Source organism: Pongo pygmaeus, chromosome 20, assembly GCF_028885625.2.
Source record: "Pongo pygmaeus isolate AG05252 chromosome 20, NHGRI_mPonPyg2-v2.0_pri, whole genome shotgun sequence".
NCBI classification, from domain to species: Eukaryota; Metazoa; Chordata; class Mammalia; order Primates; family Hominidae; genus Pongo; species Pongo pygmaeus.
The window spans coordinates 60,827,734-60,853,205 of record NC_072393.2 but is presented as its reverse complement, the minus strand read 5'-3'; the positions used below and the strand labels follow the sequence as shown (position 1 = coordinate 60,853,205).

The 25,472-nt window shown below is 48.6% G+C and overlaps 1 protein-coding gene across 1 annotated transcript; it reads left to right on the top strand.

The window, feature by feature from the left end:
• The first annotated feature begins 17,123 nt into the window (after positions 1-17,123).
• Positions 17,124-24,738, top strand: CDC42EP5 (CDC42 effector protein 5). The gene is made up of 3 exons (XM_054465798.2): positions 17,124-17,389; positions 17,973-18,113; positions 24,217-24,738. The coding sequence occupies exon 3, from the start codon at positions 24,217-24,219 to the stop codon at positions 24,661-24,663; it is 447 nt and encodes a 148-aa protein (XP_054321773.1). The 5' UTR covers positions 17,124-17,389; positions 17,973-18,113; the 3' UTR covers positions 24,664-24,738.
• Positions 24,739-25,472: the final 734 nt, after the last annotated feature.

Genomic DNA, 25,472 nt, shown 5'->3' with positions numbered 1-25,472 from the left:
AGGGGTATGTGCATTGATTGAGCAGGAGTCTCTAAAAGGCCAAGTAGAGTTTTGGTATTTTACCCTCATGAGAGTGGGACAGGTTTTGAGCCTAAGGGTGGCATCATCATATTTTTGTCTAAAATATATCGGTAAGACCTTCCTGAAGTCAGAATTGCATGAGGCAATCAAAGGAAGAGGTAACTTTTCTGAGCTCTTGCTCTATGCCAGACACTGCTCTGAGTACCCCTTATGGGTAGTTTCTTTAATTCTCACAACTTTGGGAAGATGTTTTCATCATTAGGCCAGTTTTACAGATGAGAACAGTGACACTCAGGGAGTTAATTAATTTGATTAGCATCTTGCATCAAGATGTCCCGGAGATAGGGCTGACGGCAGCTTACCTGGAATGCTGGCGTCATTGTCACAAGCATACCACATGCCTTCATGAAAATCAGACTCTCCCTCCAAAATGCAGGTCTAATTTCATAAAATAAGGTATGCTGATAATAAAATGCAATCGGGTAGTAAAATAACAACACGATACAATAAAAACATTTGCCACTCTGTGCCACTCTTCTGCTCAGAAACTTTCCAGGACTTCCCTCCTCAGTCATATTGACACGACTGCATCTTCTGTCCCCCAAATTGGGTTAGTGCTTTGATAGCATCTCCTCTGACTCTGCCTTTCACTGACTGTGATGCAGTCCCAGTTACCTCCTTGCTATTCCTAAAAAACATCAAGCATGCATCTGTCTCAGGGCTTATCCACATGCCATTCTCAACCTGGAATGCTCTTCACCCAGACAGGCACAAGGCTCACCTCTCCCTCTCCTTCACCGTCAACCCCAGTATCTCCTTATCTTTCAGACCTTCTTGGACCATCCTGTCTGAAGTTGCAACACTCCCTCCAGATTTCATATCACCTCTCGCTGCCTTTTTTCTTTCTTCAGCATATATCATTAATCTTCAGCATATGTGCACGTATTTTACTTACTAATATTGTAGACTATCTGCCTTCCCACTACAATGTATCCCCATGAAACCATAGATTTTTTTTCTGCAGTGTTTCCTATAGTGTCCCTGCACCTGGAACACTCCCTAGCACATAGTACATAACAAATATTTTTGAATGAATGATGAATGAATAGACATAGTATATAGGAAGTATGGGGAAAGTTATGAGTGCATAACTTTATTTATCTAGTACAATTCCAGAGGCCAGATCTCTAGATTTGAATTTTCGTTGTGCCAGTTATAAGTTCTTTCACTTTAAACTAAGTTTATTAACCTCTCTATTTCTCTGCCTCTTTCTCTGTAAAATAAAAAAGCAGTGGTGCCTAATTCATAGAACTGTTGTGATTATTCAGTGAGTAGTTATGTTAATGGTACTCAGACTGAAATTACTTAATAACTGGCTATTAAGTAATTTAGCAATAAGAGAGATTTGTAGGAAAATATTAATCAAGATGTTTGTAGCAATTAATATTAGGTCAAGGGAGTTTAAATGGCTCTTCATTTTTTGAGGTGTTTTTATTTGGATTTTTAAATTGAGTATGTGTTAGCCTTATAACTGAAAAAAATTAAATTATTTATACCTGACGGAAAAAATACAATGAAATAAAAGTGCCGCCTTTAAGGAGCTGAGAGTATTGGCTTAGAAAGAACAGGCAAGGTACCAAGATCTCTTTCCTATGACTGATACCTCCTCATTTTTCCCTCCTGAGTTTCAGTCACGCAAGATGAGGAAGGCCTAGAGTCTCCTGTGCGGCTTAGTTTGTGCAGGGAACAAAACTGCCTTGTACTCTTACAAATTTGCTGAGAAGATAGATCTTATGTTAAGTGCACTTGTCATCATAAATTGATAGGTGATAATATAAATATTATCAAATAATAACAAATAGGCTGGGCGCAGTGGCTCATGCCTGTAATGCCAGTATTTTGGGAGGCCGAGGTGGGCGTATCACCTGAGGTCAGGAGTTCGAGACCAGCCTGGTCAACATAGTGAAACCCCCGTCTGTACTAAAAATACAAAAATTAGCCAGGCATGATGGTGTGCACCTGTAATACCAGCTACTCAGGAGGCTGAAGCAGGAGAATCGCTTGAACCCAGGAGGCGGAGGTTGCAGTGAGCCAAGATCGCACCATTGCACTCCAGCCTGGGTGACAGAGCCAGTCTCCGTCTCAAAAAAAAAAAAAAAGTTCCATCCCAATAACACTTCAAAAACACTTTTGAGTTCTGACTTTATTTCTTCTTATTTTCAATGGAATTCCTTCTACTGTTTTCACATTTACCATTCACGGATATTTGGACAGAATTACACGGCCACAGGCCAACCACTATGACCGTGATTCCCTTTCTAAGAATGAGGAAGGGGGGCCGGGCATGGTGGCTCATGCCTGTAATACCAGCATTTTGGGAGGCCGAGGCGGGCACATTACCTGAGGTCAGGAGTTCGAGACCAGCCTGGCCAACATGGAGAAACCCCGTCTCTACTAAAAATACAAAAAATTAGCCGGACGTGGTGGTGTACACCTATAATCCCAGCTACTCAGGAAGCTGAGGCAGAAGAATCGCTTGAACACAGGAGACGGAGGTTGCAGTGAGCCGAGATTGCACCACTGTACTCCACCCTGGGTGACACAGCAAGACTGTCTCAAAAAAAAAAAAAAAAGAAAGAAAAGAAAAGAAAATGACTTAATGGGTACAATGCACATTATCTGGGCGATGGATACCCTGGAAGTCCTGATTTCATCACTATGCAATCTGTACATGCAACAAAATTACACTTGTACCCCATAAATGTTTACAAAGTTTTCTAAAAATATAGAAAAATGAAAGGCAAAAGTAAGCATGCTTTCTTAAAAATAAAAAGTAGTCAGACTGAGCCTGACATTACTAAGGGTTCTAATATTGATTATTATTATTTACTTATTTATTTTTTGAGATGGAGTTTCACTCTTGTCACCCAGGCTGGAGTGCAGTGGCACAATCTTGGCTCACTGCAACCTCTGCCTCCCAGGTTCAAGCGATTCTCCTGCCTCAGCTTCCTGAGTAGCTGGGATTATAGGCCTCTGCCACCATGCCTAGCTATTTTTGTATTTTTAGTAGAGACGGGGTTTCACCATGTTGGCCAGGCTGGTCTCAAACTCCTGACCGCAGGTGATCCGCCTGCCTCGGCCTCCCAAAGTGCTGGGATTACAGGCGTGAGCCACCGCGCCCGGCCTAATATTGATTATTAATGATTGTTATCATAATTGTTATTTTCATTATTGGTGCGTTGTTATATTTATATGTACAAAACAGCACCAATGGAGAACCCACATTCTTTTCAGGAACATATGAAAAATCTACAAAAATTGACCACTTCTTAATCCACCAAGAAGGTCTCAAAATATTCCAAAGATTTAATATAATGAAACCATATTTCGTGACTGCAAAAATTACATAAAAGACCAAAAATTAAACTTTTAAAAAACACACATTTTTAAAACAACAACAAAAATCTGCGTAACTTTTGAGTGACTGTTAAAAAAAACACAGAAGTTGTGACATATTTAGAAATGAACAGACAATGTTATTCATATTGAAACTTAGATGCAATAAAAATCACACTTAAAGTGAAATGTGTATTGTTTTAAGCACATTTTTTTGTTTGTTTTAGAAATTATGAAGTTTGGGGCCGAGCGCGGTGGCTCACGCCTGTAGTCCCAGCACTTTGGGAGGCCGAGGTGGGCGGATCACAAGGTCAGGAGATCGAGACTATCCTGGCTAACACGATGAAACCCCAAACCCCGTCTCTACTAAAAAAATTTGCCAGGCATGGTGGCAGGTGCCTGTAGTCCCAGCTACTCGGGAGGCTGAGGCAGGAGAATCGCTTGAAACCGGGAGGCAGAGGTTGCAGTGAACTGAGATCACGCCACCATACTCCAGCCTTGGCGACAGAGACTCCATTTCAAAAAAAAAAAAAAAAAAGAAATTACGAAGTTTAGAGAATTAATCACTGAACATGCAACTTGAGGAGCTGGAATGAAAAAAAAGAAGTAAAGGGCAGAGAGGAGGAAGCCAGCCAGCAGTAACGCAAGGGAGAGAGAAAAAATGCCTCCCTAAGGGCTCGCCGCACTCACCAAGCTGCATTATCTCAACAGAAAAAGAAAATAAAGACCTCAAAGGTGGGAGAAAAAACACAATGGTGTACTAAGTTTCTATTATCATAATTACATCAGACTTCTCATCAGTCAGCCTGGAATTTAGAAGACCAAGGAGAAATATATTTGAAAATACCCCATGGGCCGGGCTCCTGACTGTAATCCCAGCACTTTGGAAGGCAGATGCGGGCGGATCACCTGAGGCCAGGAGTTCGAGACCAGCCTGGCCAACATGGTAAAACCCTGTTTCTACTAAAAATACAAAAAAATTAGCTGGACCTGGTGGCGGGCCCCCATCATTTCAGCTCGGGGGGCTGAGTAGGAGAATTGCTTCAACCTGGGAGGTGGAGATTGCAGTGAGCGGAGATCATGCCACTGCACTCCAGCATGGGCAACAGAGTGAGACTTGTCTCAAAAAAAAAGAAAAAGAAAATAGCCTATGTACTTCTATGGAGAGATCCCAGAGTGTATTCTTAGGGATTAAACGACATCAGGATGGTGTCTATATTGTGCCAAGAATTGGGGGAATCAGAACATACATTCATACTGACTCGTATTGACCCAGAAACAAACACTGGAAGGATTAATATGAGAAAGTTAAAATTGTGGCTCTCCCACATTTTCTTCCCCATCCACCCACCTGGACAAGCTGCAGTCCTAGAAATCGCCTCGACTGCTCCTCTTTCTCACCCTCTCCCTTGTTCTACCTTCAGAATCTGTCCTCATGCAGACACGGCTTGCCAGCACCACGGCGCCAGGTTTACCCTCTCTCCCCTCGTCCAGGGAACATCCCCTAGCTGGTCTCTCCACGCTCATTTCTTGCTACTCAGCTGCCCCTCTCCATATTGTAACCAGAATGATCTTTTTTTTTTTTTTTTTTTTTTTTTTTTAAACGGAGTCTCGCTCTGTCGCCCAGGCTGCAGTGCAGTGGTGCAATCTTGGCTCACTGCAACCTCCGCCTCCCGGGTTCAAGCGATTCTCCTGCTTCAGCCTCCCAAGTAGCTGGGATTACAGGCACCCACCACCACGCCTGGCTAATTTATTTGTATTTTTAGTAGAGACGGGGTTTCACCATGTTGGCCAGGATGGTCTCGATCTTTTGACCTCGTGATCCGCCCGCCTCGGTCTCCCAAAGTGCTGGGATTACAGGCGTGAGCCCCTGCGCCCGGCCCCAGAGTGATCCTTTAAAAGCATAAATCGATTATGTTTTGTTACCATTGAAATCTCCAGTGACTTCACAGTGCACATGGCCCAAAACCCAAACTCTGGGACACTTACTCATCTTTCCAATTTCACGTTGGTCCCTGTGCCCCTCACTCCCTGCCCTCAGGCCACATGACATTCCTGCTGTTCCTTGAAGACACCAGGTCCCTCCCTGCCTCGGGGCGCTGCGTCTCTGTCTGGATGCACCGACCTCCTGCTTTGCACCACAGTCTCCAGGTCTCTGCTCAGCATCATCTCAGCAAGAAGAGCCTTCCCAGACCACTGTGTTGAAAGAAGTCCACTCTCCCTGACACTCATCCTTCGCTAAGATTTGTCTTCATTTCCTCTTGACGTTCATCCTCCTTTCTAATTATCCACTCATTGACTTGTATGCTGTCCCTCTCCTGCCGTTAGAATGGAGACTTCACTTGGCCAGGAACCTCTTCTGTCTTGATCATCATTTTACCACTGGTACTTAGGGCCTGGCACATAATAGATGCTCAGCAAACACTTGTAGAATGAAGAGCAGTGAATTAGGAACATATTGTCCACCACTTAATGGACACTTAAATATTAAATAAACAATGCCCTGCTCCCCACCCGCCCAGTGCAATGGAATACTGTGTGGTCATTAAAAATGATGGTGCTGTTTAACTTTCATTGACATGGAAGATGCTGAGGATTTTGTTGAGTGAACAAAACAGGAAAAAAAACATGTATATAGAGGCCACATGTAAGTTAAATTACGTATGCATATTTACACACATGTTTATGGAAGGAGAGATTTGTAGGAAAATATTAATCAAGATGTTTGTAGCAATTAATATTAGGTCAAGGGAGTTTAAATGGCTTTCGTTTTTTGAGGTGTTTTTATTTGGATTTTTAAATTGAGTATGTGTTAGCCTTATAACTGAAAAAAATTAAATTATTTATACCTGAGGGAAAAAAATAAAATGAAATAAAAGTGCCCCCTTTAAGGAGCTGAGAGTATTGGCTTAGAAAGAATAGCCAAGGTATCAAGATCTCTTTCCTATGACTGATACCTCCTCATTTTTCCCTCCTGAGTTTCAGTCACGCAAGATGAGGAAGGCCTACAGTCTCCTGTGCAGCTTAGTGTGTGCAGGGAATTAGACTGCCTTGTACCCTTACAAATTTGCTAAGATAGATCTTATGTTAAGTGCACTTGTCATCATAAATTGATAGATGATCATATAAATATTATCAAATAATAACAAATAGGCCGGGCGCAGTGGCTCATGCCTGTAATGCCAGTATTTTGGGAAGCCGAGGTGGGCAGATCACCTGAGGTCAGGAGTTCGAGACCAGCCTGGCCAACATGGTGAAACCCCGTCTGTACTAAAAATACAAAAATTAGCCAGGCATGATGGTGCGTGCCTATAATATCAGCTACTCAGGAGGCTGAAGCAGGAGAATCGCTTGAACCCAGGAGGCGGAGGTTGCAGTGAGCCGAGATCACACCATTGCACTCCAGCCTCGGCAACAGAGCGAGTCTCCGTCTAAAAAAAAAAAAAAAAAAACACACAAAACAAAAAAACACCTATCCCAATAACACTTCAAAAACACTTTTGAGTTCTGACTTTATTTCTTCTTGTTTTCTTATTTTCAATGGAATTCATTCTACTGTTTTCACATTTACCATTCACGGATATTTGGACAGAATTACATGGCCACAGGTCAGCCACTATGACCATGATTCCCTTTCTAAGAATGAGGAAGGATGTGGTCAGTGAGGTTTTTTCATATTATTTTACTGCTTTGCAAGATGACACTTTTTGTTCATTTTATTTCTTACATTTATTATTTCAGATGCTATTGTGAATGTATAAACTGATTATCCATTTATGTATGCATGCATGTATGTATTTATCTATTAATTTTGAGATGGAGTCTGGCTCTAAGCTGGAGAAGTTTTTCTTTTTTTTTTTTTTCTAGTATAGATCAGGTTTCCCCATCTTTGCCAGGCTAGTCTCGAACTCCTGACCTCAGGTAATCCACCTGCCTTGGCCTCCCAAAGTGCTGAGACTACTGGCATGAGCCACCGCACTTGGCCTCTCCATTTAATTATATATTTAACTTCTCCTCAGCATCTTTTGTAATTTTTAGTATCCACGTCTTTCACTTCTTTTATTACATTTCTTCCCATTCATATTATTATTTTGGAGGCTTTGTAGATGAAATTGCTCTCCTCATGTCATTTTTAAATTATTGTTCATTAGTATACAGACACATGATTGATTTTGGTGAATATATCTCCTATCCTGCTAGGAATGTGTTGTAGTTTTCAACTCCAGAGCTTCCATTTAGTTTTATGGTTTTCTTTTTTTTTTTTTTTGAGACTGAATCTTGCTCTGTCTCCCAGGCTGGAGTGCAGTGGCGCGATCTCAGCTCACTACAAGCTCTGCCTCCCGGGTTCATGCCATTCTCCTGCCTCAGCCTCCCAAGTAGCTGGGACTACAGGCGCCCGCCACCACGCCCGGCTAATTTTTTTGTATTTTTAGTAGAGACGGGGTTTCACCGTGTTAGCCAGGATGGTCTCGATCTCCTGACCTCGTGATCCGCCCGCCTTGGCCTCCCAAAGTGCTGGGATTACAGGCGTGAGCCACCGCACCCGGCCTTAGTTTTATGTTTTAATAATTTCACAGGATAGCATTGTGCTCACTGGTCGCTTCATGTAATTAATATTTCTATTAGCCGGGAGTGATAGCACATGCCTGTAATCCCAGCTACTCAGAAGGCTGAGGTAGGAGAATTGCTTGAACCCGGGAGGCGGCAGTTGCGGTGAGCTGAGATTGCACCATTGTAAGCCAGCCTGGGCAACAAGAGCGAAATTCCGTCACACACACACACACACACACACACACACACACACACACAAATCCTAACTTCGTGGATTTATTGGGGTCTGGATTGCCATCCTTCAGATTTCTTGCTCTAGCCTAATGACTCTGTTGTTGTTCAATGCAAGTTTTATTCTTTATTTTATTTACATTTTAGCAGCTTTATTTAGCTGTAATTGTTCTACTAAAAAACCCTCTCACTTAATGAACACAATTAGATGAATTTGGACACATGCAATAACCCCTTGGAAGACATTCGCGTGCATGCGTTGTTAGCTTTCTGCTTCTCACAAGAACGTATTTCAGGCATTTCCACTCCACGCTACACATGGGGAAATAGAGGCTCACAGAGGAGAAAGGACGTGGTCCAGGTCACACCTGTCCCTTGTCCTCCAGGCTGAGGAGCAGAGAGACCACCCACCTTGGGGCTGCAAGGGTTTGACACGTGTCTTCAGCGCCCTCTTGTGGTCTCAGTGGAGAAACTCCCTGTTTAGTTCATCTCTTTTCCATCTGTCATTCATTTTTCTTATTCAGTATTTGTTGGTCCTCTCCTGTGCTCTAGAGGTCCATCAATATACAAAACAAACATCCTTGCCATCGAGGAGCTTTTTTTTTTTTTTTTTTGAGACGGAGTCTTGCTCTGTCTCCCAGGCTGGCGTGCAGGGGCGCGATCTCGGCTCACTGCAAGCCCCGCCTCCCCAGTTCACTCCATTCTCCTGCCTCAGCCTCCCTAGTAAGCTCCATCTTGGCGCGCGCCACTACGCCCAGCTAATTATTGTATTTTTAGTAGAGATGAGGTTTCACCATGTTGGCCAAGGTGGTCTTGAACTCCTGACCTCGTGATCTGCCCGCCTCGGCCTCCCAAAGTGCTGGGATTACAGGCTTGAGATACCGCGCCCGGCTGTTTAAAAAAAAAAAAAATTATACTTGGCCTGGTTTTGAGACCACAAGAAAGGGACGGTGCATCTCCTACTCCAAGCTTCTGGGACACACCTCTCTCTTCCTCCCTCTTGGCTTTCCCAGGCTGCTGCCAGGATATCATCCAGAGTTCCTTTCCCTTTTATCTCTCCATCGTTGCTGTTCTTGGCCGCTTTCTCCCAGGCCTCTGCCCTTCCCGCTGTTCCATCCAGAACCAGCCACATAATTGGTGAGGTCTATTGCAAATGAGAACTCGAGGTCCCTTCTTCAAAACGTAAGGAATTTCAAATTGGTGACAGCTGAGCATTAACAGAAGTGTGGCGGCCGGGCGCGATGTCTCATTCCTGTGATCCCAGCACTTTGGGAGGCCAAGGCGGGCCGATCACCTGAGGTTAGGAGTTTGAGACCAGCCTGGCCAATATGGTGAAACCCCATCTACTAAAAATAGAAAAATTAGCCGGCATGGTGGCACACACCTATAATCTCAGCTACTCAAGAGGCTGAGGCAGGAGAATGGTTTCAACCCGGGAGGCGGAGAATGCAGTGAGCTGAGATCGCACCATTGCACTCCAGCCTGGATGACAGAGCAAGTCTGCATCTCAAACAAACAAAATTCCATCCCAATAACCCTTCAAAAACACTTTTGCGTTCTGACTTTATTTCTTCTTGTTTTCTTATTTTCAATGGAATTCACTCTACTATTTTCACATTTACCATTCAGGGATATTTGGACAGAATTACACGGCCACAGGTCAACCACTATGACCATGATTCCCTTTCTAAGAATGAGGAAGGATGTGGTAAGTGAGGTTTTTTTCATATTATGTTACTGCTTTGCAAGATGACACTTTTTGTTAATTTTTATTTCTTATATTTATTATTTTGGATGCTATTGTGAATGTACGAACTGTTTCTCCATTTTTGTATGTATGTATGTATTTATTTATTTTGAGATGGAGTCTGGCTCTGTCATCCAGGCTGGAGTGCAGTGGCGCTCTCTCGGCTCACTGCAACCTGTGCCTCCCAGGTTTAAGTGATTCTCCTGCCTCAGCCTCCTGAGTAGCTGGGATTACAGGTGCGCACCACCATGCCTGGCTAATTTTTGTTTGTTTGTTTTTTAGTGGAGACCAGTTTCCCCATGTAGGCCAGGCTGATCTCCACCTCCTGACCTCAAGTAACCTGCCTGCCTTGGCCTCCCAAAATGCTGAGATTACAGGCGTGAGCCACCACGCTCGGCCTCTCCATTTATTTAGATCTTTAACTTCTCAGCATCTTTTGTAATTTTTAGTATATACGTCCTTTATTTCTTTTATTAAATTTCTTCCCACTCATTTTATTACTTTGGAGGCTTTGTAAATAAAATTCCTCTCCTCACTTCATTTTTAAATGATTGTTCATTAGTATACAGACACATGATTGACTTTGCTGAATATGTCTCCCATCCTGCTAGGAATGTATTGCACTTTTCAACCAGAGCATCCATTTAGTTTTAGGTTTTAATAATATCACAGGATAGCACTGTGCTCACTGGTCGCTTCATGTAATTAATATTTCTATTAGCGGGTGTGATGGCACATGCCTGTAATCCCAGCTACTCGAAAGCCTGGGGTAGGAGAATGGCTTGAACCGAGGAGGCAGAGGTTGAGGTTAGCCGAGATCGTGCCATCGCACTCCAGCCTGGGCAACAAGAGTGAAACTCCGTCTCAAAAAAAAAAAATACACACACACACACACACACACACAACTTCGTGGATTTATTGGGCTCTGGATTGCTCTCCTTCAGATTTCTCTCTCTAGCCTAATGGCTCTGTTGTTGTTCAATGCAAGTTTTATTCTTTATTTTATTTACATTTTAGCAGCTTTATTTAGCTGTAATTGTTCTACTAAAAAACGCTCTCACTTAATATACACAATTAGATGAATTTGGACCTATGCAATAACCCCTTGGAAGACATTCACGTGCATGCATTGTTGGCTTTTTGCTTCTCACAGGAACATATTTCAGGCATTTCCATCTCCACGCTACACATGGGGAAATAGAGGCTCACAGAGGAGAAAGGACGTGGTTCAGGTCACACCTGTCCCTGGTCCTCCAGGCTGAGGAGCAGAGAGACCACCCACCTTGGGGCTTCAAGGGTTTGACACGTGTCTTCAGCGCCCTCTTGTGGTCTCAGTGGAGAAACTCCCTGTTTAGTTCATTTCTTTTCCATCTGTCATTCATTTTTCTCATTCAGTATTTGTTGGTCCTGTCCTGTGTGCCAGACACTGTTTGAGGCTCTAGCGGTCCATCAACATACAAAACATCCTTGCCATCGAGGAGCTTATATTCTTTTTTTTTTTTTTTGAGATGGTGTCTCGCTCGTCTCCCCAGCTGGAGTGCAGTGGCGCGATCTCGGCTCACTGCAACCTCCGCCTCCCGGGTTCAAGCGATTCTCCTACCTCAGCCTCCCAAGTAGCTGGGATTACAGGCATGCACCACCACGCCCAGCTAATTTTTTGTATTTTTAGTAGAGATGGGGTTTCATCGCATTAGCCAGGATGGTCTCCATCTCCTGACCTCATGATCTGCCCACCTCTGCCTCCCAAAGTGCCGGGGATGACAGGCCTGACCCACAACGCCCAGCCGAGGAGCCTATATTCTTGCAGAAGGAGACAGACAGTAACCCTTGGGCATAATAAGCACATTCACAGCCTACTAGAAGGTGAAAATGATTTGGATAAATGAGAAAGTGCAGCAGTGGTCCAGCGGTCTGGAGTGTGCAAAGGTCAGCAGTGTGGTGGATGCAGACTGAGAGCCAGGCAAAGGGAAGTGGCCATGAGTACCCTGAGTGAGCTGGAAGGAAACACGAATCACTCCAAGTAGAACACCCCTTCACTGAGGATTCTTCTTCCCAAACTTCCTCTAGAAAGCTGAGCTGCCTCTCACCACAGGGAAGGCTCAGCGCATTAGACTTCGAGCATCCTCAGCAATTCCCTGCCCACCTCTTTCTAGGAGTCAGGATTCCTCCATCCTGATCTAGACCAGCATCTGGTGACCCCTAAAAACTTGTCCTGGAAGCCTCACAAGGCTCTTCACACTCACAGTTTGTGATAATGATGACCGCAGAGTTGTGCAGTGCACAACCTACACAGCTGGACATGATGGGCCTGGTGCTCTTCCTCTGTGCTCCCACTGCGCTCTGTGCTGACTATGTCATTCCACTGGGTGGTGCCATGTCAACTTCTCTCCTCTCCTCTCAATATCCTGTAAGCTCTTTAAGGATAAGATAGGATCAAAGTTCCATCCATGTCCCTGCTACTCAGAAGAGGGGCTGAAACATTTAAAAGGGAAACGTTAGAACCCCCTCAATAGCACTAGACTTAAGAAAACAAATTGCTGGGTAGTGATGATTCGATTGCTGTAAAAGTCTGAATAATTACAAAAAGATTCTAGGAACTGGTGTATAATTATGTAGGGGCGCTGGCAGTATATAGTCACTGAAATCAGCTAAGGAATCATGGTGCAGTCTCAGGAACCAGCTGAGCACAGTGGCTCAGGTCTGTAATCCCCGGACTTTGGGAAGCTGAGACGGGTGGATTGCTTGAGTCCAGGAGTTCAAGACCAGCCTGGGCAACATGGCGAAACCCCATCTCTACACAAAGTTAGCTGGGCATGCTGGCACACACCTGTAGTCCCAGCTACTCAGGAGGCTGCGGCAGGAGAATTGCTTGAACCCGGGAGGCAGAGGTTGCAGTGAGCTGAGATTGTGCCACTGCACTCCAGCCTGGGTGATACAGTGAGCCTCTGTCTCAAAAAAAAAAAAAAGTTGGGAATGTATCCAGATGAACCAAAAAACCTAAAACCTTTCTTTGACCTTCCCTGTTCTTCCAGATACCTTCTCTCTCTCTCTTTCCCTTCACAGAGGACACCCTGGGTTATCTGCTGACACTCTGCCCTTCCCAACCTCCAATCTCTCTCTCTCTGGCCTTCTCCACTGCAATCTCACCTCTCCCTGCTCACCCCATTTGCGTCTGCTCTCACCCAGGCCCCCAGTGAACTCTGGATTCTTACTGAGTCCAGTGGATCTCTCTCCCTCTTTTTTTTTTTTTTTTTTAAATCATACTTGGCCTGCTTTTGAGACCACAAGGAAGGGACGGTGCATCTCCCACTCCAGGCTTCTGGGACACACCTCTCTCTTCCTCTCTCTTGGCTTTCCCAGGCTGCTGCCAGGATATCATCCAGAGTTCCTTTCCCTTTTATCTCTCCATCGTTGCTGTTCTTGGCCGCTTTCTCCCAGGCCTCTGCCCTTCCCGCTGTTCCATCCAGAACCAGCCACATAATTGGTGAGGTCTATTGCAAATGAGAACTCGAGGTCCCTTCTTCAAAACATAAGGAATTTCAAATTGGTGACAGCTGAGCATTACAAGAAATGTGGTGGCCGGGCACGGTGTCTCATTTCCGTGATCCCAGCACTTTGGGAGGCCAAGGCGGGCCGATAACCTGAGGTTGGGAGTTCGAGACCAGCCTGGCCAAATGGTGAAACCCCATTTACTAAAAACACAAAAATTAGCCAGGCGTGGTGGCGCATGCCTGTAATTGCAGCGACTCAGGAGGCTGAGGCAGGAGAATCGCTTGAACCTGGGAGGTGGAGGTTTCAGTGAGCTGAGATCTCGCCATTGGCACTCCAGCCTGAGCAACAGGTAGAGACTCTGTCTAAAAAACAAGCAAAAAGGCCGGGCGCGGTGGCTCACGCCTGTAATTCCAGCACTTTGGGAGACCGAGGTGGGCGGATCACCTGAGGTCAGGAGTTCAAGACCAGACTGGCCAACATAGTGAAACCCCGTCTCTACTAAAAATACAAAAAGTAGCTGGGCGTAGTGGCTGGCACCTGTAGTCCCAGCTACTCGGGAGGCTGAGGCAGGAGAATTGCCGGAACCCGGGAGGTGGAGCTTGCAGTGAGCCAAATCTTGCCTTTGGCACTCCAGCCTGAGCAACAGAGTAAGGCTTTGTCTCAAAAACGAACGAAAAAAGAAAAGCGCAGGGCCCTCCGAGCACGGGTCACTGGGCAACCCATGAAGCTGGCCCTGCTTTGGCCCCGCCCCCTGCCAGGACCTGACCTCCGTGGGGCACTGTGGTAGCACAATAGCCCCACCCACCCCCGCACATGCAAGATGTCCACGCACAAATCCCTGGGACCCCTGACTAAGTCTGCAGATGTACTTAAAATTGTGGATCTTACGTCAGGGAGATTATCCTGGCGTGATGGTTAGTAGTTGTTGTTTTGGTTTTTTTGTTTTTTGTTTTTTGTTTTTTTTGAGTCTCGCTCTGTCACCCAGGCTGGAGTGCAACGGCGCGATCTCCGCTCACTGCAAGCTCCGCCTCGCGGGTTCACACCATTCTCCTGCCTCAGCCTCCCAAGTAGCTGGGACTACAGGCACCTGCCACCACGCCCAGCTAATTTGTTTGTATTTTTAGTAGAGACGAGGTTTCACCGTGTTAGCCAGGATGGTCTCGATCTCCTGACCTCTTGATCTGCCTGCCTCCGCCTCCCTGGGATTACACACGTGACAAACAGATCTCTTATATACATATCTCTTTTTCTTTCTTTCTTCCTTTTTTTTTTTTTTTTTTTTAGAGCGAGTCTTGCTCTGTTGTCCAGGCTGGAGTGCAGTGGCTCGATCTGGGCTCACCGCAACCTCCGCCTCCTGCGTTCAAGCTAGTGTCCTGCCTCAGCCTCCCGAGTACCTGAGACTACAGGCACACACCACTGCGCCAAGCTGATTTTTGTATTTTTTTAGTAGAGTCAGCGTTTCACCATGTTGGCCAGGCTGGTCTTGAGCTCCTGACCTCAAGTGATCCACCCGCCTTGGCCTCCCAAAGTGCTGAGATTACAGGTGTGAGCCACTGCACCTGGCCTTTATATATATATCTTAACGTGTGTACATAATACATGTAATGAACCACTGGCACATGCTACACACGGATGAACCTGCTTACGTGAAGGAAGTCAGATAGGTAAGGCTGTACAATGTGTGATTCCATTTATGCGAATGTCCAGAAGAGGTAATCCATAGAATCAGAAAACAGGGGAGTGGTTTCCAGGGGCTGCAGAGAGCGGGGCATGGGAATGACTGCTTAATAGGGTTTTCTTTTGGGGTGGTGAAAATGTTTGGGAACTTGATAGAAAGGATGGCTACACAATTACCAGTGTACCAGTTAGGTACGTTCCATTGGGAATGTACTAAATGTCACTGAACTGTACACCTTAAGATGGTTAATTCTGGCCAGGTGCAGCGGCTCACACCTATAATCCCAGCACTTTGGAAGCCGAGGCAGGCGGACAACCTGAGGTCGGCAGTTCGAGACCAGCCTGACCAACATGGAGAAACCCCGTCTCTACTAAAAATACAAAATTAGCTGGGTGTGGTGGCAAGCACCCATAATCCCAGCTACTTGAGAGGCTGAGGCAGGAGAATCGCTTGAACCCGGGTGGTGGAAGTTGCGGTGAGCCGAGATCACGCCATTGCACTCCAGCCTGGGCAACAAGAACAAAACTCCGTCTCAATTTAAAAAAAAAAGATGGTTAATTTTATGTTATGTGAATTTTACATCAATAAAAAATAATAAAAGTCTGTAACACACACACACATATATATATATATATATATATATATAGTTTCTGATTACTGAGTTTCTGGTGACCACTGCCCCCTCCCCTCTTAAATTTTGCTGTGGGTGCTGAGTCCTGACCTGCTTCACTCCATCCCCTGCAGAAACCCCAGAGGGAACTTTCTAACACCTGGATCTTTCCCTGCCATTCCTCTGCGGTTCCCCCACACCTGCAGGGCAAACTGAAGCTCCCAGTGGCTTTCAAGCTGGCTTCTCCAGGCAAATCAAACTCCACCTGGCGTCTGAGAACCCTCTGCCCCACCCAGCTTCCCCACTCTGCTCCGATATCCATCCTCCTCTCCTGGGCTCCATCAACTCTCATTCATCCTTAAGACCCAGCTCAAGGCTGCTTCCTGTTATCGCAAATTGACTATCTTCTCTCCAGCACTACAACCCCAGCCCCAGCTAGGGGTAAAACCACTGACCTAGCCTCCCACCTGGGCCTCCCCTTTCTCTCACTGAGCTGCCTCCTACCTGGGCTTCCCTCTCCCTCTCCCTCTGACCCTGACCCAGCCTCCCACCTGGGCCTCCACCTCCGTCCCACAGACCTAGACTCCCACCTGGGCCTCCACCTCCGTCCCACTGACCCAGCCTCCCATCTGGGCCTCCACCTCCCTCCCACTGACCTAGCCTCCCATCTGGGCCTCCACCTCCCTCCCACTGACCCAGCCTCCCATCTGGGCCTCCACCTCCCTCCCACTGACCCAGCCTCCCACCTGGGCCTCTACCTCCGTCCCACAGACCTAGACTCCCACCTGGGCTTCCCACCTTCTTCCCACTGACCCAGCCTCCCATCTGGGCCTCCACCTCCCTCCCACTGACCCAGCCTCCCACCTGGGCCTCCACCTCCATCCCACAGACCTAGACTCCCACCTGGGCTTCCACCTCCATCCCACAGACCTAGACTCCCACCTGGGCCTCCACCTCCGTCCCACAGACCTAGACTCCCACCTGGGCTTCCCACCTTCTTCCCACTGAGCTGCATCCTGCCTTGGGACTCTGCTCTCCCCCTCTGCTCTCTCTCCCTGCCCACACTGCCCTGAAGGAATTGCCCTAACACTCAAACCTCACTCTCTTGTCATCAATAGACACGGGTGCTTAGAATGAGATATGACCTTTCTATGAGGTAGTGGCTTCAGCCGCAGCAAAGCCAGAGCTGCCCCTCTCAGACGCCCTCCATGCTCTTCATCCTCCTGCTGCTTTCACTGTCTGACCTCCTTCTCTTCTCTCTTTCTCTCTCTCTCTCCCTCTCTCTCTCTCCATACAGCTGCAATCTGGAAGAAATTACTCTTCTAAACAGCCAGACTTCCCCCGTTTCAGGAAATTCCAAGCTGCGCAGGGGAGGGGCCAGGCTGGGGGCGCGCCCTGTCCAGCCCCACCCCCTCTGCCAGTTCCCCCTGCACACTCAGTCCTGGCCTCCTCCGCCCCCACACTCCGCCCAGAGGGGCCTCAGCTTTTCCACCACTGCTTTCTAGCCCTTTAAATCCTAGAGGCAAACTTTTGGGGGATAAGAAAGGCTGGGAGGGGACTGTGCCAAAACCCTCTCTGCCTGGGGACTGGGCGGTGATTCCGCTTCTGCCTGGGCTCCTGCCATGGCCCCCGAGAGGGGCTGACACTTTAGCTCCCGGTGCAGGTAAAGGAGCCTTATGCCAGGGCTTGCCGGGGGGGGCTGGACTCCTAGGTGTGAGGGAGGAGGGGCTGGGGATCTGGACTCCAGGGTCCGAGGGAGGATGGGCTGGGCCTGGACTCCTGGGTCCGAGGGAGGAGGGGCTGGGGCCTGGGCTCCTGGGTCCGAGGGAGGAGGGGCTGGGGTCTGGGCTCCTGGGTCTGATGGAGGAGGGACTGGGGGCCTGGGCTCCTGGGTCTGAGGGAGGAGGGGCTGGGGTCTGGACTCCTGGGTCTGAGGGAGGAGGGACTGGGGCCTGGGCTCCCGGGTCTGAGGGAGGAGGGGCTGGGGGTCTGGACTCCTGGGTCTGAGGGAGGAGGGACTGGGGCCTGGACTCCTGGGTCTGAGGGAGGAGGGACTGGGGCCCTTGGCTTTTGGGACTGAGGAAGAAGGGGCTGGGGGCCCCTGACTTTCGGGTCTGGGGTGGGATTAAGCAAGCTAAGAGCTAGGACGCCTGGGACCTGAGGGCGAAGGAGGAGGTGGCCCTACGGACCCGGATGCCTGGCTCCTGAATCTCCCTCCAGGTTCCGCATGACACTTTCCTTACCAGGTGAGAACCCGCCCGGAGGAAGAAGGGAGGCGCGGGCCGGGGATTAGGAGGCGGAGGCGGACTCGGAGCCAGGGAACCAGGGGTCCGGGCTAGAGCCGGAGTCGTGAGCGCGCGCCTGCCCCGCTCTGGGAGGACCGCGAGGTAAGGCGCGGGCGGGGACAGGGGTCCTGGGTCCCGGTCGGGAGGGAAGAGGGGCAGAAAGCCCACGAGACGGCGGCCGCTGAATTCCCGGCCGCAGCCACGTGGCTGCAGGAAGCGCGCAGTGAAGCCCTCGCCGGGCCGGGGGTCTCCCCATCTGGGGTCCCCCGACCCCGCTTCACCGCAGCTCCCACGGGTCTGAGAACCAGTCGGGCCGGATCTAGAGCGGGTTGTTATTTCCGTCCTGGCGGGGCCGGGACTGAGAGAGGACAGAGGTGAACCAGCTGTGCCCGCCACCCTGCAGCTGGAGCCGTGGCCCTGCCCCAGCAGGAAAGAGAGGGGTGGGCGGAGGCGGGGGGAGAACGCGCGGCCCGGGCCTCCCCGGGCTGCACGGTCGCGCCCCGCTTTCTGCCTGTTCCACGTTGGTCACAAACAACAGCCCCTCTGTCCTGAGCCCTGGCAGCGTGAGGGACTTTTTCCAAGCATGACCTCATTGCTTTAAACACAATTCAACCAAAGGGAGGTCAGAGGCTTATTTAAGAGGACACCCAGGCTGGCAGAAGTGAAGCGACTTACCCAGGGTCTCAGAGCTAGGGCGCAGAGGTGGCAATCGAAAACGACTTCCAACTCGTTGTTCTGGTCTGGACTGGAGAGGAAAAAAGACAATCAAGGGTGTCAGAGGAAATCTTTCGCCTTCATATCAAATCAGAACATTATTATTCTTTTTCTCATGGGGTGGCATGCCCATAGTCTCCTGTGGGGAGCTAGAGTTCGTCTGGATTCCAGATCTGGTGCGCAGCATTCGCTACTGTGTGACCCAGGGCAAGTTACTTAACCTCTCTGTGTCTCAACCATCATGCATCTGTAAAATGGGATTGTCCTGAAGATTAAATAAATTAGTTCCTTCATGGGGAGGCACTCAGGCTGGTGCCTGGCCCAGGATAAGCACTTGGGAAATAAAATTTCGGCACCCTGAGTGTAGTCTTTCTTTCTTTCTTTCTTTCTTTCCTTCTTTCTTTTTCCTTCCTTCCTTCCTTCCTTTCTCCTTCCTTCCTTTTCTTTCTTTTCTTTCTTTCTTTCCTTCCTTCCTTTTTCTTTCTTTCCTTCCTTCCTTCCTTTTTTCCTTTTTTCCCTCCCTCCCCTCCCTCCTTTCCTTTCCTTCCTTTCCTTCTCTCTCTCTCTCTCTCTCTCTCTCCTTTTCTTTTCTTTTCTTCTTGAGACAGGGTCTCATTCTGTTGCCCAGGCTGAAGTGCGGTGGGACGATCATAGCTCACTGCAGCCTCAAACTCCTGGGCTCAAGGCATCTTCCCTTTTCAGCCTCCCAAGTAGCTGGAACTGTAGGTGCATGACACAGCACGTGGCTAATTTTTTATTTTTATTTTTGTAGAGAGGTCATCTCACTTTGTTGCCCATTCTGGTCTTAAACTCCTGGGCTCAAGTGATCCTGCTGTCTCGGCCTCCCAAAGAGCTGGGATTGTAGGTGTGAGCCACGGTGCCCAGCCACAAACAAGAGTTCCAACCCCTGTTTTTCGAGAAGTAAACTGAGCTTTAGGTTGAGGAAGCCAGTTTGGGATCGCACAAGAAGGAAATGGCAAAATTTGAGCCCAGATGTGTTTGATGTCAGAAACCAAGACTTTACGTGTGTTGCCAGGTGCTGAAAAGTGGTGGCAACTGATAGGGCAATGGAAGGGGGATGCAAGATGCATGCTGGGAGCTGGGTCTGACCAAAGGCAGGGTCTGAGAGCTGTCCAGGAGTCAAGAGGCAGCAGAGAGTGGAGGGAGCCAGCTCTGGACACTGGAGTTCCCCAGAGCTGGCTTTGTGATCTTGGTCAGTCACCTCCTGTCTTGGATCACCCATTTCCTTCTCCGGAACACTGGGAGAATGATCCAAGGTGTGACTCCATTGAACGTATGTTAATTGAACATTCCCTGTGTGCTGGGCACTGTGCCAAGACTTGCAGGAACATATCATTCCACCAGTTCTTGCAAAAGGACTGGGAAGTATTATATTAATATCATGCCATTTTCAAGATAAGGAAATGAGGTCAGAAAGGTCAAGTAAGTTGCTCAAAGCCACACAGCGATCGGCACAGCCAGATTCAAACCTGTGCAATGGGCTTTCTGAATTCCACTTTTTCACCTCTGACTCACTGCAGAGCAAGTGCTGAGATCATAGGCTCTTTTAGCAGCTAGAGAGGATTTTTTTTTAACTGTGGATCCAGAAGATACATTAATGAGCTGAGTTCAACATTTAAAAATAAAATAGATTACAATAGAAAATATGAGAGTAGGGGCCGGGTGCGATGGCTCATGCCTGTAATCCCAGCACTTTGGGAGGCCGAGGCGGGCAGATCACGAGGTCAGGAGTCCGAGACTAGCCTGGCCAACATGGTGAAACCCCATCTCTATTATAAAATACAAAAATTAGCCAGGTGTGGTGGTGTGCACCTATAATCCCAGCTACTCGGGAGGCTGAGGCAGGAGAATCACTTGAACCTGGGAGGCGGAGGTTGCAGTGAGCTGAGATCGCGCCATTGCACTCTTGCCTGGGTGACAGAGCAAGACTCCATCAAAAAAGAAAAGAAAAGAAAGAAGGAAAGAAAGAAAGGGAAAGAAAGAAAGAAGGAAGGAAGGAAAGAGAGAGAAAGAAAGAAAGAAGGAAGGAAGGAAAGAAAGAAAAAAAAAGAAAGAAGGAAGAGAGAGGAAGGAAGGAATCAGAGTATCTACCACGTTGTAAGACAAGTATTGGCCGGGCTTACTGGCACACACCTGTAATCTCAGCACTTTGGAAGGCCAAGGCGGGCAGATTGCTTGAGCTCAGGAGTTTGAGACCAGCCTGGGCAACATGGCGAAACCCCATCTCTAAAACAAAAAACAACAAAAATAACGCTGCATGGTAGCATGAGCCTATAGTCCCAGCTATTCAGGAGTCTGAGGTGGGAGGATCACTTGAGTCTGGGAGGCGGAGGTTGCAGTGAGGCAAGATCTCACCACCGCACTCCAGCTGGGTGACAGAGTGAGACCCTGTCTCAAAACAAGACAAATCTTGTTTCTTAAAATTTTTGTTTCCCTTATGGGGAAGGAGAGAGTGGAGATTGTGTGCTAGGTAACGATAAAAATATATTCATCTAGGTTGAGGTCAGAGAAATTTGATAAATGCTGCAGAGGTAGTAAAGCAAAACTGGTTTCCCCATGGAAATCAATGTAAAGTGTGTGTGTGTGTGTGTGTGTGTGGTGTCTGTGTGTGTGTGTGTGTGTGTGTGTGTGTGTGTGTAGGCCAGTTTTCAGAATCTAGCCATCTACAATTATTTTAAATCCCTTTGGCTTTCATTTTCCTCCATATTATCACCAATACTTCCCAGGGTGCCTGTTACTATGAAAACAACGTCAGCAGCTTTGTCTTTCTCATAGTATTCTATCCAACCTAATTTTTGTTCCACAATTATTGTTAGGGAAATATTTTCCCCCCAACGCTAGCACTACCAATTGGTTAGCACTATTACAAGTATAGTTTTCTTTGATCAGACTTTTCTATGTATCCTGAAAGGAAGGTAGTGTTATTTATCTTACAGACAGAAAAGTAGACAGGGAAATAAAGTAATTTATTCCAATTCATACAGCTGGCAAAGGGTAGGGCTTCAACTGAAATAGGTTTTTATTATTGCGATAACAGTGACTGTTAAAACAAAAGTACAAGGTCATCAAAGTCCCTCCCAGAAGTTCCACATAAAACACGCAATGACCAGGATATGGGCAGAGGTTGTGGCTGCGTTTCTATTTCACATTGAATTTAGGCCGAGCGTGGTGGCTCATGCCTGTATTCCCAACACTTTGGGAGGCCAAAGCAGGCGGATCACCTGAAGTCATGAGTTTGAGACCAGCCTGGCCAACACAGTGAAACCTCATCTCTACTAAAAATACAAAAATTTGCCGGGCATGGCAGTGCACGCCTGTAATTCCAGCTACCCAGGAGGCTGAGGCAGGAGAATCGCTTGAACCCCAGCCTGGGCAACAGAACAAGACTCCGTCTCAAAAAAAAAAAAAAAAAAGAATTTGGTGCAGCTATGGGCAATAAAGCACCTAGTTGACAATGCAGATGCTGCCAGCTTCAAATTTAGGCAATTCTTCCCATTTTTTAACATACGGCTTTTTTTTTTTTTTTTTTTTTTTTAGACAGAGTCAAACTCTGTCACCCAGGCTGGAGTGCAATGGCACAATCTCACCTCACCGCAACTTCCGCCTCCCAAGTTCAAGCGATTCTCCTGCCTAAGCCTCTCAAGTAGCTGGGATTACAGGCATGCACCACCACAACCAGCTAATTTTGTATTTTTTTTTTTTAGTAGAGAAGGGGTTTCACCATGTTGGCCAGGCTGGTCGCGAAGTCCTGACCTCAGGTGAGCCACCCGCTTCAGCCTCCCAAAGTGCTGGGATTACAGGTGTGAGCCACCGCGCCTGGCTAGGGAATTTATATTATTATTATTTTAGAAAACATAAGACATCATATTGTTAGGTTGTAGTCTTTCAAGATCAGGTACAGTTGGCCAGGCACAGTGGCTCATGCCTGTAATCCCAGCACTTTGGGAGGCCGAGGCGGGCAGATCACAAGGTCAGGAGTTCGAGACCAGCCTGACCAACATGGTGAAACCCCGTCTCTACTAAAAATACAAAAATTAGCGTCTCAAAAAAAAAAAAAAAAAAAAATCAGGTACAGTTGCCCCTTGGTAGCAGTGATGGGATTGGTTCTGGGAACCCTATGGATACCCAAATCTGCAGATGTTTAAGTCTCTTATATAAATGCCCTAGTATTTGCATATAACCTATGTACATCCTCTCTTACACTTTAAATCATCTCTAGATTACCTATAATGCATAATACAATGTAAATGCTTTGCAAATAATTGTTATATTGTTTGAAACTTGTACTCGTTTTTTATTACTGTATTTTTTTCCCCAATATTTTTTATCAGCAGTTGATTGAATCTGCTGATGCGGAACCCACAGATACCAAGGGCTATAATTCAAATCATAAAATGCACCCTAAGCAAAGCCCGCCTGGGCCTCTTCCTCGTGTGCGTGGTGGGCTCTAGGCAGGATCTGCTTTGCTTAAGGGACAGAGTCAGCCCTGTCTTCAAAACAGGAGCCTGGGAATTTCCATCTTTGACAAGCTGGAGTTTTCTTTTTCTTTTTATTGAGACAGGGTTTCACTCCTGTTGCCCAGGCTGGAGTGCAGTGGCCAATACAGTGACACAATCTCGGCTCCTTGCAACCTCCCCCTCCAGGGTTCAAGCGATTCTCCTACTTTAGCTGGGATTACAGGCGTGAGCCACCATGCCCCACTAATTTTTGCATTTTTTATAGAGATGGGGTTTCGCCATGTTGCTCAGGCTGGTCTGGAACTCCTGGCCTCAAGCAATCCGCCCGCCTCGGCCTCCCAAGGTGCTGGGATTACAGGAGTGAGCCACCGCACCGGGGCCAACAAGCTGGAGTTTTCTATCAGTCAAGTCTGGGAAGCACTCTGAAGGGTTTATGAAATATTTGTTACTTGGCCTCTAGGAAGGCTCAAGTATTCGCTCTTAGGAGGATCAGCATAGCGTGGTGTTCGTGGGCATTCTGGAGTCAGGTTAGGCAAACCTTGATCCAAATGTGAGCTCAGCAGCTGTGCCCATGGGACCTCCTGGAGTCTCATCTTACCCCATCTGTGAAACGGGAGGCCGGGCGCGGTGGCTCACGCCTGTAATCCCAGCACTTTGGGAGGCTGAGGCGGGCTGATCACCTGAGGTCAGCAGTTCAAGACCAGCCTGGCCAACATTGTGAAACCCCGTGTCTACAAAAATACAAAAATTGGCTGGGTGTGGTGGCGGGTGCCTGTAATCCCAGCTGCTCGGGAGGCTGAGGAGGAAGAATCGCCTGAACCCAGGAGGCAGAGGTTGCGGTGAGCCGGGATGGCGCCATTGAACTCCAGCATGGGCGACAGAGCGAGACTCCGTCTCAAAAACAAAAAACAAAAAAAAAAAAAAACGGGAACCGTCCCCCATCGTCTTTTGAGCAGTCGCGTGGCTGCGAGCCCCGGGCTGGGGCCGCGCTGACCCTCCCGTGCCCCTCGCAGATGCCCGTGCTGAAGCAGCTGGGCCCCGCGCAGCCCAAGAAGCGGCCTGATCGCGGCGCCCTGTCCATCTCCGCGCCGCTCGGCGACTTCCGGCACACGCTGCACGTGGGGCGCGGCGGCGACGCCTTCGGGGACACCTCGTTCCTGAGCCGCCACGGCGGCGGGCCGCCCCCCGAGCCCCGGGCGCCCCCCGCGGGGGCCCCGCGCTCCCCGCCGCCGCCCGCCGTCCCGCAGCCCGCAGCGCCTTCGCCTGCCGACCCGCTGCTGTCCTTCCACCTGGATCTGGGGCCCTCCATGCTGGACGCGGTGCTGGGCGTCATGGACGCGGCGCGCCCGGAGGCGGCTGCCGCCAAGCGCGACGCGGAACCCCGCCCCGGGACGCAGCCCCCCCAGGCCCGCTGCCGCCCCAACGCGGACCTCGAGCTGGACGACGTCATCGGCCTCTAGGTTCCCTCATTCCCCGCGCCCTTCCCGCCCGGCACCCCACTTCTGTATACATAAACGGCCAAGGTGTGTGCCCGGGCTCTGACTTTTCACTTTGCACGTGGAAGGGGATGAATGATAGGGTCCTGGCGCCTCTGAGAGCCGGAGGTGTCACCGGGAGGCCTGGTCCGAGGCGGATGATTGCCCTCGGGTGGGGGTGCGGCTCCTTTAAGAGAGCCCGAGGAAGTGGCCAGGCGGTGCCCCTTGCAGAGGCGGCCGCTTCCGCAATCCAGTTCATCAAATACTGAGCGCCACCGCCGGCCGGACGTGGTCCTAGGGCCGGGCCAGATTCAGCCACCGCGGGGTCAGCCGAGGCGGGGCTGCAGAGTGCTACAGCCCCGGGAGTCGTTCTGGCCCTGAACGCCTCAGGTGGACTCCGACCGGGCGGAGCCGCCGTTTACTCTGGGAGCGGCTGCAGAGAGAAGTGCCTGAGAACCCTTTTAGAGCAGTAGGGGCCTGGTCTCTGTGGGGGAAGGGTCCGCAGGCATCTCGGTTCTTTAAGGTCCCGGAGGGATGGGGCCGAACATGCAAATGATTTGGACTGAGGGGCCAGGTTCTCTTGTTTCCCAGAGGGGCGGGGCTGCAAATGTAAATCACTTGGACTGAGGGCGGGTCCAGGTTCTCTAAAGACGTCCCCCTCAGGGGCGGGGCACACAGGTAAATCACCTAAAAAGGGGCCAGGCACACGTGAATCACCTGAAAACGGACAGAGCACACACGTAAACCACCCGGAAAGAGGCAGCACAAAAGTATCACTGGGAAAGGGCCAGGGC